General features: G+C 36.6%; 1 protein-coding gene across 2 annotated transcripts in view; it reads left to right on the top strand.

Moving 5' to 3' along the window:
* TTC21B (tetratricopeptide repeat domain 21B) overlaps positions 1 to 14,352 on the top strand; it is an 86,752-nt gene that overhangs the window by 40,515 nt on the left and 31,885 nt on the right. For both annotated transcript variants that reach the window (XM_066345593.1, XM_066345595.1), the window contains 5 exons: positions 645 to 883; positions 3,165 to 3,237; positions 4,283 to 4,393; positions 5,619 to 5,754; positions 10,393 to 10,499. In XM_066345593.1, coding sequence (XP_066201690.1) covers positions 645 to 883; positions 3,165 to 3,237; positions 4,283 to 4,393; positions 5,619 to 5,754; positions 10,393 to 10,499 — 666 coding nt within the window. The remainder of the gene's footprint in view (positions 1 to 644; positions 884 to 3,164; positions 3,238 to 4,282; positions 4,394 to 5,618; positions 5,755 to 10,392; positions 10,500 to 14,352) is intronic.

Raw genomic sequence — 14,352 nt, 5'->3', positions numbered from 1 at the left:
GCAAGGCAGGGATAAGAATAGTAACTACCACCTGACCAAGCAGTGGTGCAGTGGCTTGAGTGTCGGACAGGGACGTGGAAAACCAAGGTTTGAAACCCCGAGGTCGCCAGCTTGAGCGCGGGCTCATCTTGTTTGAACAAGGCTCACCAGCTTGAGCCCAAGGTCGCTGGCTTGAGCAAGGGGTCACTCAGTCTGCTGTAGCCCGTGGTCAAGGCACATATGAGAAAGCAATCAATGAACAACTAAAGTGCTGCAACAAAGAATTGATGCTTCTCATCTCTCTCCCTCCCTGTCTGTCCCTGTCTTCCCACTCTCTGTAATTACCTTACAGGTTTTTTTGTGAGAATTAGATAGGTTAATACAATACTGGGTGCAAAGTATTACTAAATTATAGTAATGGTGGCTCTTGTGTAGCAACTGCTGTTGTCTCAGTTATAAAAACACTTTTCAGCTAATAGATGTTTATAATGTCATCTTATTGATTTCTGAGTTTTAAATTTTTGTGCATTTCAAAAATCCATCAGTATTTCATGAATATCATAACTGTGCTAGCATTTATTGTTCATTCTATTTTAGTAGAAAATCTTCATTTTTAGGGTAACTTGTTGAATATTTTGAATGTTATTTTAATTTCATCCTTACAGCATGAGGCAGCAAAAGTGTTACAAGATGCCATCCATGAATTTTCTGGGACATCTGAAGAGTTGCGTGTTACTATTGCTAATGCAGACCTTGCTCTAGCCCAAGGAGATACTGAGCAGGCTCTAAACATGCTTCGGAATGTTACATCTGAACAGCCTTATTTCACAGAGGCCAAAGAAAAAATGGCAGAGATATACCTGAATCATAGAAAAGAGAAAATGTTATATATCACTTGTTATAGGTAAATTATTATTTTGGCTCATTATATTTTGATTCATTTACCTACTAAAATTAATCCCCAAATTTATGTTTTACTTTTCTTTTAACTGCTTTATGGATCAGTCCTTGCTTCGTGTTCTTGTTTCCTTCTCCTGCCACCAACCACCATCACTTTAGCCAAGTTACTCACTCTCCCTAAAACATAGTAATTATGATGACTTCACCCTGTAGCTTACTGTAGTTTCTCAGCTCTCCTCCCTCATCAGATGCTATTTTTAGACACTGAATCTCCCTGTTTAGGAAAGAAAAGAACAGCAGTTACATGTACAGTGGTCCTCGGGTTATGACACAGTTCCATTCCTACGAGAGTGACTTAACCCGAATTTTGGTGTTAAGTTGAAACCCTAGCCTAAGTCAGTTCCCTGTCCTAACACAGTTGTAAAATCATAATCTAGAACATAAAAAGACAACTAAGCCACAGAAAAAGAAAAAGGACATAAATAAACTGTACTGTACAATGTGCTGCGTATTCTTCCACCACATGCATCCACACTTGTTTGCCCACATAGTCCATATGTAGGACGCTAACAGCGTAAGCTGAAACACGTCTCAATTTTTTTTTTAAGTTTTTATGGGAATGAGCATAGTAAACTTGAAATGTCATATGTTGATACTGTCATAACCCAAGGACCTCCTGTGTTTTAAAAATTAAGAAAATTTTGACCTGACGTGATGGAGGCACCGTGAATAAAGCATTGACCTAGGTCACTGAGGACCCAGGTTTGAAACCCCTGGGTCGCCAGCTTGAGCACAGACTCATCAGGTTAAGCGCAGGGTCGCTGGCTTGAGCGTAGGATCATAGACATGACCTCATAGTCACTGACTTGAAGCCCAAAGTTGTTGGCTTGAGCCCAAAATTGCTGGCTTGTGTGTGGGGGTCACTGTTTCGGCTGGAGCTTCCCAGTCAAGAAAACAATCAATGAATAACTAAAAGTGCCACAACTATGACTTGATACTTCTCATCTCTCTCCCTTCCTGTCTGTCTGTTGCTAAAAAAAGAAGAAAAAAAAATTGTGTACTGCAACAATAATTCAGGGGCTAGATGCTTAATTCTTAATGTAATAGCTGTAACAAAAGAAAATTATGGTTTTGTATATACCACACTAAGGTATGGGTCTCAAATTTTTCTTGGTGAAAGGACAGAGACTTAAAAAGTTATAGTCTGATGCCCTTAGGAGTTATTGGGATACACAACATACACACACACACACACACACACACACACACACACACGGACATATATATGCACACACATGCATATACAGAGATTGCTCTCACTCTTCTGTTTACTTACTTTAGAGATTAACATTTTTATCTCTTGAGATCATAGTAAAATGCTCAGGAATTAAGTCAAATTGGTTTCTCTGTATTATGTAAATATTACCGCTCAGAAACGTGCTCAGAACCTTTGTGGATGCTGAGTGATTCGATGAAACTGAGTAGCTCTCCCTGTGTAGATGGATGTTCCTGTGTCATATTTTCTAGGATGTTTTCTAAAGATCAGCATTAACTGTCATCTCTAATGATATGAAAATATTTTCAAATAGGGTTCATTTGTTTATGTGCAGTATAGTACAACAATTAAAAGCATAGGTTTTTGTTTTGGGCAAATTTGACACGTAAACTATAGACATAAACTCAGCATCATCTATAAAATCAGAATACTTCTCTTTCTCATAGAGTTTTTGACCAATTAAGTGAGATACTGTATGTTAAAGACACATTATTATGAGAAACTTTGGTATTTTTATCTTTAGCAGTTGAATTTTGCAGGTAAAACATAAACAGCAAATATTGAAGTAGAAGATTGTATATTTTTTAAGGTGACTCATTTCAGCACATGATTAATGCCATGAATATCAGAGTTCCCGACACATAGGACAGTAAGTCGTCCCTGCCGCCCGTGTCCCTGCATCATTTTTTGGTACTTTTACTCCCATGTCATTTTAAAATGAAACAGAACAGAAGATATATTCCTGGATAGAATTTATCCCCCTGTACTCATTTCTCATATTTCAGAAAATGCGAAGATTGAATGAAAAAAATGATTGATCTAGCATAAGCAGTCTTCATGTGGGTATAAGCATTTTTTGTTTGTTTTTTCTTCACAATATTACACTGGTGGATATGTAGAAGGTATTCTGAAGGCTGTTGGTTAATTGAAATAAATGAGCTTACCTTCCGCAGGTTTAGAAGGAGATATTTGTGTTCACTATACTAAACAAAGTTGGTCTGATTTCCAGAGAAATTGCTGAAAGAATGCCCAGTATGCATTCTTTTCTTCTCCTTGGAGATGCATATATGAATATTCAAGAGGTAAATATTCTGATGCTACTGAACTTAGATTTAAAAAAATTTTGTATGATTACTATAACATTCTGCTAAAAGGAATTTGGTTTATATATATATATATATATATATATATATATATTTTTTTTTTTTTTTTTTTAAGCTGGAAACGGGGAGAGACAGTCAGATAGACTCCCGCATGCGCCCGACCGGGATCCACCCGGCACGCCCACCAGGGGCGATGCTCTGCCCACCAGGGGGCGATGCTCTGCCCCTCCGGGGCGTCGCTCTGCCGCGCCCAGAGCCACTCCAGCGCCTGGGGCAGAGGCCACAGAGCCATCCCCAGCGCCCGGGCCATCTTTGCTCCAATGGAGCCTTGGCTGCGGGAGGGGAAGAGAGAGACAGAGAGGAAGGAGGAGGGTGGGGGTGGAGAAGCAAATGGGCGCCTCTCCTATGTGTCCCGGCTGGGAAACGAACCCGGGTCCCCCGCACGCCAGGCCGACGCTCTACCACTGAGCCAACCGGCCAGGGCGGAATTTGGTTTTTTTAAATAATGTTTACTTAATATTTAAAGATTTTGTAATCACAATGAAAAGGGAAAACTATTACAATAAAAAAAACTTCATTTTTCAAATTGAGACCCAATGATTCAATACTATCAGTATAATAGAGATGATATCAGAAGTAAGGTCAGAGTCTCCTTTAAACAGAAGGATGAAGAGAACTGTTGGCTATTATGATGGTGTTTTCTTCAAAGCAGTCCTCTGACTCTTTATCTGGCTTATAGTGACTGCCAGTCATTTTTTAAATGACTTTAAGAAGCCATCTTTTAGTTCTCACATTATTATTTATGAAGACAGGGAACAGTTAACATAGGCAGGGTTATACTGATTGGTTATACCTATGCCAGTGACTATCATCTCTGAAATTAATTAAGGTTACTATACTTAAATATGTGCTTTATTAATCTTATTACATATTCCAAATGAAGAACTTAATTATATAAATGTTACCATTAGTGGAATCAACCAAGCTGTTTGTTTATTGCCTATTTTTTTGTATCTGTCATTAGCCCGAAGAAGCTATAGTAGCATATGAGCAAGCATTAAATCAAAACCCAAAAGATGGAACACTGGCAAGCAAAATTGGGAAAGCACTTGTGAAAACTCATAACTATTCAAAGGTTAGTACTTTGTAATTTAAAATAAATCTATTAGATCACACTTTTCAAACTCTACTCTATAAGTGACTTTGAGCAAGTACTGTTTGTATCTTGCTGGTTATAAACTGAAATTTGTGCTAAAGGCTTTCTCATACCTCACATGGCTTGTTCACTGTATTTTGCAAAGACTGAACTAAACTTTACCCCAGGCTTCATCTTGCGCCTAAATATTTATTCTTAAATCAGTTAGTATAAACTTGCTATTGTTAACGTGTCTTTCATTATATGACACAGCATAGTAGATGTTCTTTCTGTTAAATGAATTTTGGTAAGCATGTGTTTTCAGGGTTAGTTTTTCTTTTCTAGAAGAAATTGATTCTTTAGTTGTTATATATTTTCTCTATTCCTGGCAACAGTTGAACATAGATACAAGAGCTAGCAAAGTATTTGCATTCAGTAAAGTTTACTGGTTTTTGAATAAAACCAGTAAGAAGAATTCCACCAAGCACTTTTTTTTAGCCACTAATTCAGAAATGCTTGTTGCCTTGTGTGATGCTTGATTCTCTAAGGAAAATGGCATACTTAGCCTGACCAGGCAGTGGCTCAGTAGATAAAGCATTGGACTGGGAAACAGAGGACCCAGGTTCAAAACCCCGAGGTTGCCAGCTTGAGTGCGGGCTCATCCGGCTTGAGCATGGGCTCATAGACATGACCTCATGGTCACTGGCTTGAAGCCCAAGGTCGCTTGCTTGAGCCCAGATGTCACTCGGTTGAAGTCCAAGGTTGCTGGCTTGAGCCCAAGGTCACTGGCGTAAGCAAGAGGTTACTTTACTCTCTGCTGTAGCTCCTCTGCCCCCCCCCCGCCCCCCCATAGGCACATGTGAGAAAGCAATCAATGAACAACTAAGGTGCCACAATGAAGAATTGATGCTTTTCATTCCTTTCCTGTCTATCCCTATCTGTCCCTCTCTCTGTCTCTGTCATGAAAAGAAGAGAGGGAGAGGGAGAGGGGGGAGGGAGGAAGAAGGGGAGGGGAAAGGAAGGGAGGGAGAGGGAGGGGAGGAGAGAGGAGGGGAGAGGGAAAGGAAGAAAGAAAGAGAAAATGGCATACTTAACTGATAGTACAGGTACATGATTAAACGTCTTGGTTTTTTTAATTATTTATATGTTTTAAATCTGTGTGTAAACTATGCTTGAATGCTATTCTCATTGCCTTCTTTCCCAAACTAAAATGAATTGTGTTTAGGCAGTCATTTACTATGAAGCCGCACTGAAAAGTGGACAAAATTACCTTTGCTATGACCTGGCTGAGCTTTTATTAAAAATGAAATATTATGACAAAGCAGAAAAAGTTCTTCAACATGCGCTGGCTCATGAACCTGGTATGAAGTCTTCCTGATTTGAAAAAAGGTTTACCTGATATACCTAATTTATTTTATTTTTATATTATAGGAGTGTGTGTTTGTAGTCCCAGAATTTTATATGTGAAGTTAGTTATTTCATTGATCAGAATGTCGCTCTACTAAAATAAAATACTTGAAAAATCTATTAACAGATTTATGAAACAGTTAACTGTGTTATAGAAAGATATTTTACTTTCCAAAATGATGTAAAGGGACGTTTGTTTCGTTTTTAATTGCAACTATCTCTGGTGTTTAAATAAGTAAATATTTTTATAAGCTTTTTAAAAATATTCACTATAAAAAAAATAATGTGTAAGGTTCCGTTTTCTAAAGTGAACTCGACTTGCCCTGTTCCCAGACTACCTCCCTACAAGTAACCATTTTTGTGTTTTAATATATATTTTATCTTTATGTAAATATATAACTGTAATATGCATAATTTTCCTTTTCAAAATATATTGTTCTTATTCTGCAATTTTCAATACAATATGTCATAGAGTTTGATGTTAGCACATTTATATCATTTTCTCTACTACTGACATCATATTATATGAATCCACAAATTATTTAACTTTCCCCCAATTATTGCATATTAATTTTTCAGTTCTTTGATATTATAATTTATGTTACAGTGAGAGTCCTTAGATCTCATTTGTCGATGTACACTTGCTTATAAAGAGCAAGATACTAAGTCAAAGGGTATATGCATTTGAAATTTAATTGGAGCTCTGACCAGATGGCTCAGTTGATTAGAACATTGCCCTGAAGTACAGAGGTTGCAGGTTCAATCCCCAATCAGGGCACATACAGGAACAGATTGCTGTTCTTGTCTCTCTTTCTCTCTCTCTCTCTTCCTCTCTTCCTTGCTTTCTAAATCAATAAAATAAACATTTTTTTAAAAAAAGGATGATGAGGGTGATGAAATTCAAAGCTATTTCCTTTAAAATATTTAATTGGATACTGTCAAATCGCCTTCTTACAAGTTTATACATATTTACTTTTTAAAGATCTTTATTTTTACTAAAATCTAGTGTTTGCTCATTGCCAGAATTGAAAGAGTAAAGAAGGGAATGAAAATTGTGTCCTCCCCCCCTCCAGAGAAAACCACGTTTAATAACTTGTGTATCATTCTGATCAGTCTCCCTGCTCCTATGTCTCCCTGCCTCTCTCACACAATAACACATACCACCTTTTTCCTACCAAAATGAGATCATATTACACCTACAGTCTGTGGCTTGCACTTTTCATTTAATAGCTTCTATCCACATTGGCAAATATCAGCTCTTTTCTTTTTTTGGCATAGGTATTTTATTGTACATCAACATCATAATTTATTTGGTGAGTTGACTGTTCGTAGACATTGAAATTGCTAAAAAGTTGGAAACAATACTGAGACAGAGTTCTTATTTTTATACCACTGTACTTCCTAGAATTGAATCTTGCTGCATTGTTCTTTCTAAAGGCTATAATTGTCACAACATAATGTAGAATTATAGAAGAAAACTTAAACTTGCACTTTTGTTTACTGATAAGTTTAGGCATCATTTTTATGTGTATAGATCATATTTCTAGAAATTTTTAGGTCATATCCTTTGTCTTTAATCTTTACCTATTATTTATTGATCTATCACCTATTATTCATGTTGCCAGTATTTTCTTCCATGCTGTCATTTCTTTACCACATTTCTCATTTCCTTCGTCAAATAGAATATTTAACTATATATAATATCTGCCAGTCTTTTCTTGTTTTTGACTTTTGAATTCCTTGCTCAGAAAGCTTACCTGATCCTAACATTATAAAAAATATTTCCTTATATTTTTCTGGAATTGCTGTATTTTTAATATTTATAATGGAGAACTTGAATCTATATAACAATTCTTATAAACTATATAGTTTCCCATATAGATAACCAATTCAGTGCGTTATTGAAATACTATCTTTATCATACAATAAATTATTTTTATATATGACTGATTCTTAGACTCTCTGCTTTGTTACACTCAGTTATTTTCTTCCTTTTGCCAATAAATACCGTGTTCACTGTAGCTTAAAAATATGTTTGGCCTGACCAGGTGGTGGTGCAGTGGATAGAGGGCCAACCTGGAACACTGAGGACCTAGGTTCAAAAACTCTGTCACTGGCTTGAGCACGGGTTTATCTGGCTTGAGTGTAGGCTAACTGGCTTGATCACAGGGTTCCTGGCTTCAGTTTAGAATCGTAGACATAACTCCATGGTCGCTGGCTTGAGCCCAGAGTCACTGGCTTGAGCCCAAGGTTGTTGGCTTATGTCAGGGGTCACTGGCTCAGCTGAAGCCCCTCCCCCAGTCAAGGCATATATGAGAAGCAATCAGTGAACAACTCAAGTGCCACAAATACGAGTTGATGCTTATCTCTTCTACTTTCTGTCTCTCTCTCTCTCTTGCTAAAAAAATAAAAAGTAAAATAAAATATGTTTGGATACATGATATGGCAAGCCCTCTTTAAGTTTTCTAACATTTCCAAATTGGTCTTTTAATTTAGCTTTGATGAAGTTGGTGCTCAAATTCTAATTTTGAATGCACTTATATAAAGTGTCATTAGTGCCATAAAAATATTTGCATCGGTTTTTCAGACCCTGCTTAAAACACTACAGAGGGTTTTTGTAAAGATTGTAGGGGAAGAGAGAGTCAAGTAGCATGTTTTATTTTCACAGGAGTAAGTATATTACACTTAAGTAATATAAATAATAAGTATTTGCTGAACATACCTTATTGTGTAATGTAAATGCCTTTGTGTGTGTTTCACTATATTTTATTTCATTTAGGCTTATATTGGTTTTTGTTGCAAATATAATTTTCCCCTTTTTTAAGTTAGCAAGCTAAGACTCAGTTTTGTTGATGTACCTACCCAATTTCACCTAGCTGATAAATAGCAGTACTTGCATTCTAATAGACATCTGAATGTTAGCATGTCTGAAACCAAATTCCTCATCTGCTTCCTCACATGTGTTCTACATGCAGTCTTCCTCTCCATAACTTCATCCTTCATTGGAGTTGCTAAGAACTAGAATTCTTGCTTTCACCCTTCTTGCCAGTAGGAAACCTTCACAACTCTACTTTCCAAATATATTCTGATTCTTACTGTGTCTCACTGTTTCCATTGCTTTTACCCTTGTCCAAGCCACCATCATTCCTTAAGTGCATTAGGACAGAAACCTCCCAGCTGGTCTCCCTGTTTTCATACTCACCCCCTATACCTGCTGCTACAGCCTTTTTCAGCCTAGCAGCACCGTTAAGCCTTTTAAACCATGTAAGTCTGATTATGTCTTTTCAAGCTCCCTGGGTGTTCCATTTCCCTCAGAGTTAAACCAAAGACTTCACAGTGGCTTGTGAGGCCCTTCACATGAGCATGCTGTAGCTCCTTTGACCTTTCTCAGCAGGTTACAGCCTCCTTGTTTCTTGTGTCCCCAGAGCTTTTAGAGCAAAACCTGCCTCTCAGGTTGAGATTTAAAATAATTAATTTATTAATATATAAACCACAGACCAGATGGTGCTCAGTGGATAGACCGTTGGCCTGGAATGCTGAAGACAATGGTTCAAAATCCCGAGATCACTAGTTTGAGCATGGGATCATAGACATGACCCTATGGTCGCTGGCTTGAGCCCAAAGGTCTCTGGCTTGAGTAAGGGGTCACTAGCTCGGCTAGAATCCTCCTGTCAAGGCACATATGAGAAAGCAATCAATGAACAACTAAAGTGCCGCAACTAGGAGTTGGTGCTTCTCATCTCCCTTCCTGTCTGTCTGTCTGTCTCTCTCTCTCTCTCTCTCTCACACACACACACACACACACACACACACACACAAATATATATATATATGAACTACTTCAAACAGATTGCAGCATAGAGCATGCACTTGATAAATGGTGGATTAAACATTTCTGTTAATTATCTAGAGTTCTTTTATTGCTCTTAGATCACAAAGTAAAAAGCAAATACATAAATTGCACTTACCACATACCAGACTTTATTTTAATTGCTTTGCATATGTGATTTCATACTTACTAACTTTAAAGACTTTATGACAACTCTATAAGACAGGTAGGTGCTATTATTTCCCGTCTTCACAGATGGAAGAGGCACACAGTGGTTAAGAACCTTGTTTAAGGTTAAATAGCTAGTAAGTAATGAAGCCTAAGTTTGAAACTAGACTGATTGTCATCAAAGTCAGTATTCTTAATGACTATGCTTTACTGCTTATCAAATACCTGTATTTAAAAGCAGCTGTTATTTCTTCATTGCCTATAGCAACTATTCAATCTTTTAATGATGTCAGTAAAGAGAAATTTTTATATAATTAATGAAAATTGAAATTATTAGCTGAGTTGTTACATTGTTATTTTAAATATATGTCTTAAGGAGAACTTCTAGTTATCCAGTTTTTTAACTTTTCTTCTAGCTAGTTTTTATCCCTTTTTTTTAATTTGGCCATTCTTCATTTAAATGACTGAAAAAAATTTAACGTTATTTACTATTTTTGAAAATCATTCTTTCTAAAGATCAGTTTTAAAACTGATTGAAGATGTGAACATTTACTTAAATTAATGTTTTCCCCCAATGTATTCAATTCTTTCAAAGTAAGTGAACTGTCAGCTCTAATGGAAGATGGACGTTCTCAAGTTCTTCTAGCAAAAGTTTATAGTAAAATGGAGAGACCTGGTGATGCAGTCACTTCATTACAGCAGGTAAGTGCATTTGGTTATGAGTGTGGTTGTGGGGTGAGACCTGCGTGCAGAGGGAAATTTCCACACATCAAGAGTAAAACAATATCTTTTGACCCACCAGGTAAAGAAAATAAGTCAAAACAGAAATGATTGAATGCCTATCAATTACACTGGTCAAATACCAGTATAATTTCTAATTATTACAACAAATAGAGAAGTTGATCTTTTTCATCCTGTTTTACAGCTGAGGAAACTTGGTTTAAAAACTTGTGTAAAATCACATAACTGGTGTCCTAGGTGGTCAACTGAACTTTTATTTTCCTTCCTTTATTTATATATTCTGTAATTTCTTTTAGTGTTTTGTGATTGTCATTGTAGGAGTCTTTCTTACACACTTTTCCTTTAAATTATTCCCTAAGTAGCTGATGTTTTTGGATGATTTCTTAATTTTTTAGTTGGCTGATAACTTTTTTATTTTGGTGAGAGAAGTAGGGGGACAGACAAGGACAGACAGGCAGGAAGGGAGAGAGATGAGAAGCATCAACTGATTGTTGCAACACCTTAGTTGTTCATTGATTGCTTTCTCATATGTGCCTTGATGGTGGGGCAGGGGCGGCTCCAACCACACTCAGCCTGGCAACCCTGCGCTCAAGCTGGTGAGCCCATGCTCAAACCTGATAAGCCCGTGCTTAAGCTGGCAATCTAGGGGTTTTGAACCTGGGTCCTCAGCATCCCAGGTCGATGCTCCAGTCACTGGCTCACTGCCTGGTCAAGCTAGTTTGCTAACAATTTTTAGATAAATTATATTTTATTTTAATTTACTTTTTGCATTAGGATGATTATGTGACATATCTCCTATTTTTTTCTGTTAATATGGTTTATTAAACTGATTGATTTTCAGTGTTAAATTCCTTTTATATAGTCCTGACATAGATGTCACTTTTTTATAATTTTTGAAAAAAATATTGCTGGAATTTAATGATACTGCATTAGCTCGTATTTTGTTCAAGATTTGTGCCTCTGTGGTTATGAGAGAGATTACTCTATTGACTGATGCTATTTTTTTTAACATGTGGAATAATTCAATATTAAAACTGTTGGGACTCGATGCTTCCTTGATGGGAGATTTTTATTAATGGATTTGACATCTGTAATAGATCTCAGACTGATTATTTTAAAATTTGGATGGCTATATATTTAAAGTAATTTTTTAATTAAATTGCCAAATTTATTGACATATTTGTTGATTATATCTTATCTTTTGAATGTTTGGAAATGCTGTAGAAATATCCTCTTTTAGAGTCCTGATATTGGTAATTTTTTATTCCATTGATTATTAATGGTCAGTTATGGCAGAGGTTGATTATTATAATATACTGCTCATCCTAAAGAAAAGGAATGAAGCTGGGGGCATTACAATACCTGACTTCAAACTCTATTATAGGGCCACGACAATCAAAACAGCATGGTATTGGCAGAAAAAATAGACACTCAGACCAATGGAACAGAATAGAAAGCCCAGAAATAAAACCACATATATATAGTCAAATAATTTTTGATAAAGGGGCCAACAACACACAATGGAGAAAAGAAAGCCTCTTCAACAAATGGTGCTGGGAAAACTGGAAAGCCACATGCAAAAGAATGAAGCTGGACTACAGTTTGTCCCCCTGTACTAAAATTAACTCAAAATGGATCAAAGATCTAAACATAAGACCTGAAACAATAAAGTACATAGAAGAAGACATAGGTACCAAACTCATGGACCTGGGCTTTAAAGAGCATTTTATGAATTTGACTCCACAGGCAAGAGAAGTGAAAGCAAAAATTAATGAATGGGACTACATCAGACTAAGAAGTTTTTGCTCAGCAAGAGAAACTGATAACAAGATAAACAGACAGCCAACTAATTGGGAAATGATATTTTTAAACACCTGCTCAGATAAGGGCCTAATATCCAAAATATACAAAGAACTCATAAAACTCAACAACAAACAAACAATCCAATAAAAAAATGGGAAGAGGATATGAACAGACACTTCTTCCAGGAAGAAATACAAATGGCCAACAGATATATGAAAAGATGCTCATCTTCTTTAGTTATTAGAGAAATGCAAATCAAAACTGCAATGAGATACCACCTCACACCTGTTAGATTAGCTATTATTAACAAGACAGGTAATAGCAAATGCTGGAGAGGTTGTGGAGAAAAAGGAACCCTCATCCACTGTTGGTGGGAATGTAAAGTAGTACAACCATTATGGAAGAAAGTATGGTGGTTCCTCAAAAAACTGAAAATAGAACTACCTTATGACCCAGCAATCCCTCTACTGGGTATATACCCCAAAAACTCAGAAACATTGACTCGTAAAGACACATGCAGCCCCATGTTCATTGCAGCATTGTTCACAGTGGCCAGGACATGGAAACAACCAAAAAGCCCGTCAATAGATGACTGGATAAAGAAGATGTGGCACATATACACTATGGAATACTACTCAGCCATAAGAAATGATGACATCGGATCATTTATAGCAAAATGGTGGGATCTTGACAACATTATACGGAGTGAAATAAGTAAATCAGAAAAAAACAGGAACTGCATTATTCCATACGTAGATGGGACATAAAAGTGAGACCAAGAGACATTGATAAGAGTGTGGTGGTTACGGGGGGAGGGGGGAGAGGGAGAGGGAAGGGGGAGGGGGAGGGGCACAAAGAGAACTAGATAGAGGGTGACAGAGGACAATCTGACTTTGGGTGATGGGTATGCAACATAATTGAACGACAAGATAATCTGGACATGTTATCTTTGAATATATGTATCTTGATTTACTGATGTCACCCCATTAAAAATAAAAAAAACAAACAAACAAAAAAAAAATAATATACTGCTCACAAAAATTAGGGGATATTTTATACATGAATACAAAGTGATAAAATATCCCCTAATTTTTGTGAGCAGTGTATTTTAAAGGACCAACTTTTCCCTCTCTGTTTCATTAAATATTTCCTATTTATCTTATTAATTAGTTTTGTCTACTTTCTTTGGATTTGGTTTGCTGGTCTTTTTCTAGGCTATTGAAATAGTATGTTAGGTAATAACATATGCTGGGTTAGATTTTGTTCTTTTCTTATTCATTTAAGGTGATACATTTCTCTCTAAGCACTGCTTTAGCTACAAACCACACATTTATTTTCAGTTTATAATATTTCATCATTTTTACTTTGATCGCTTCTTTGACCCATGGGTTATTTAAAAGTATAATATTCCATTTCCAGGCAGTTTCAATTTTCTTGGGTTTTTTTTTTTTTTTTTTGATACTGATTTCTAGTTTAATTCCACTGTGGTCAAGGATATACTTTAAATGATTTGATCTCTTGAAATCTGATAAAGCTTGCTTTATGCCCCACACTACAATCAATTCTGGTAAAGCTTCCATGTGGATTTGAAATAAGTGTATCTGGCACTACTGAGGGCTTAATTTAACACATGTTGATTAAGTCAAGTTTGTTCATTGATTTGTCCCACATCTTCTCTGAATGTGAAGTAGAACATAGAGCATCTCACTATTTTTGCTTTCCAGAATACTATGTTACTTGCCATCTTTTGACCTCATTTTCATGTACCCAGAGTATTCTGCACTTTGCAACTAATCTATCAAGTGTTTTGGTTTTAAGCTTTAGCTAACAGAAGTTAATACATACATACACATTTATACAACACACACATATGCACACACACACATATATATAGTGATGTCCCAGTAGAGCCCAAGCTCTACGTCGATCAGGCATCCCTGATTCAACTTCCCCATGCAGTAGGACACTCCTGCTTATCAGCTGGTCCAGCAACCTCTTAGAGCAGGGGTCC

Source organism: Saccopteryx leptura, chromosome 7 (genome assembly GCF_036850995.1).
Source record: "Saccopteryx leptura isolate mSacLep1 chromosome 7, mSacLep1_pri_phased_curated, whole genome shotgun sequence".
Lineage (NCBI taxonomy): Eukaryota > Metazoa > Chordata > Mammalia > Chiroptera > Emballonuridae > Saccopteryx > Saccopteryx leptura.
The sequence above is the reverse complement of the archived record's forward strand: the minus strand, read 5'-3'. Positions and strand labels throughout refer to the sequence as shown.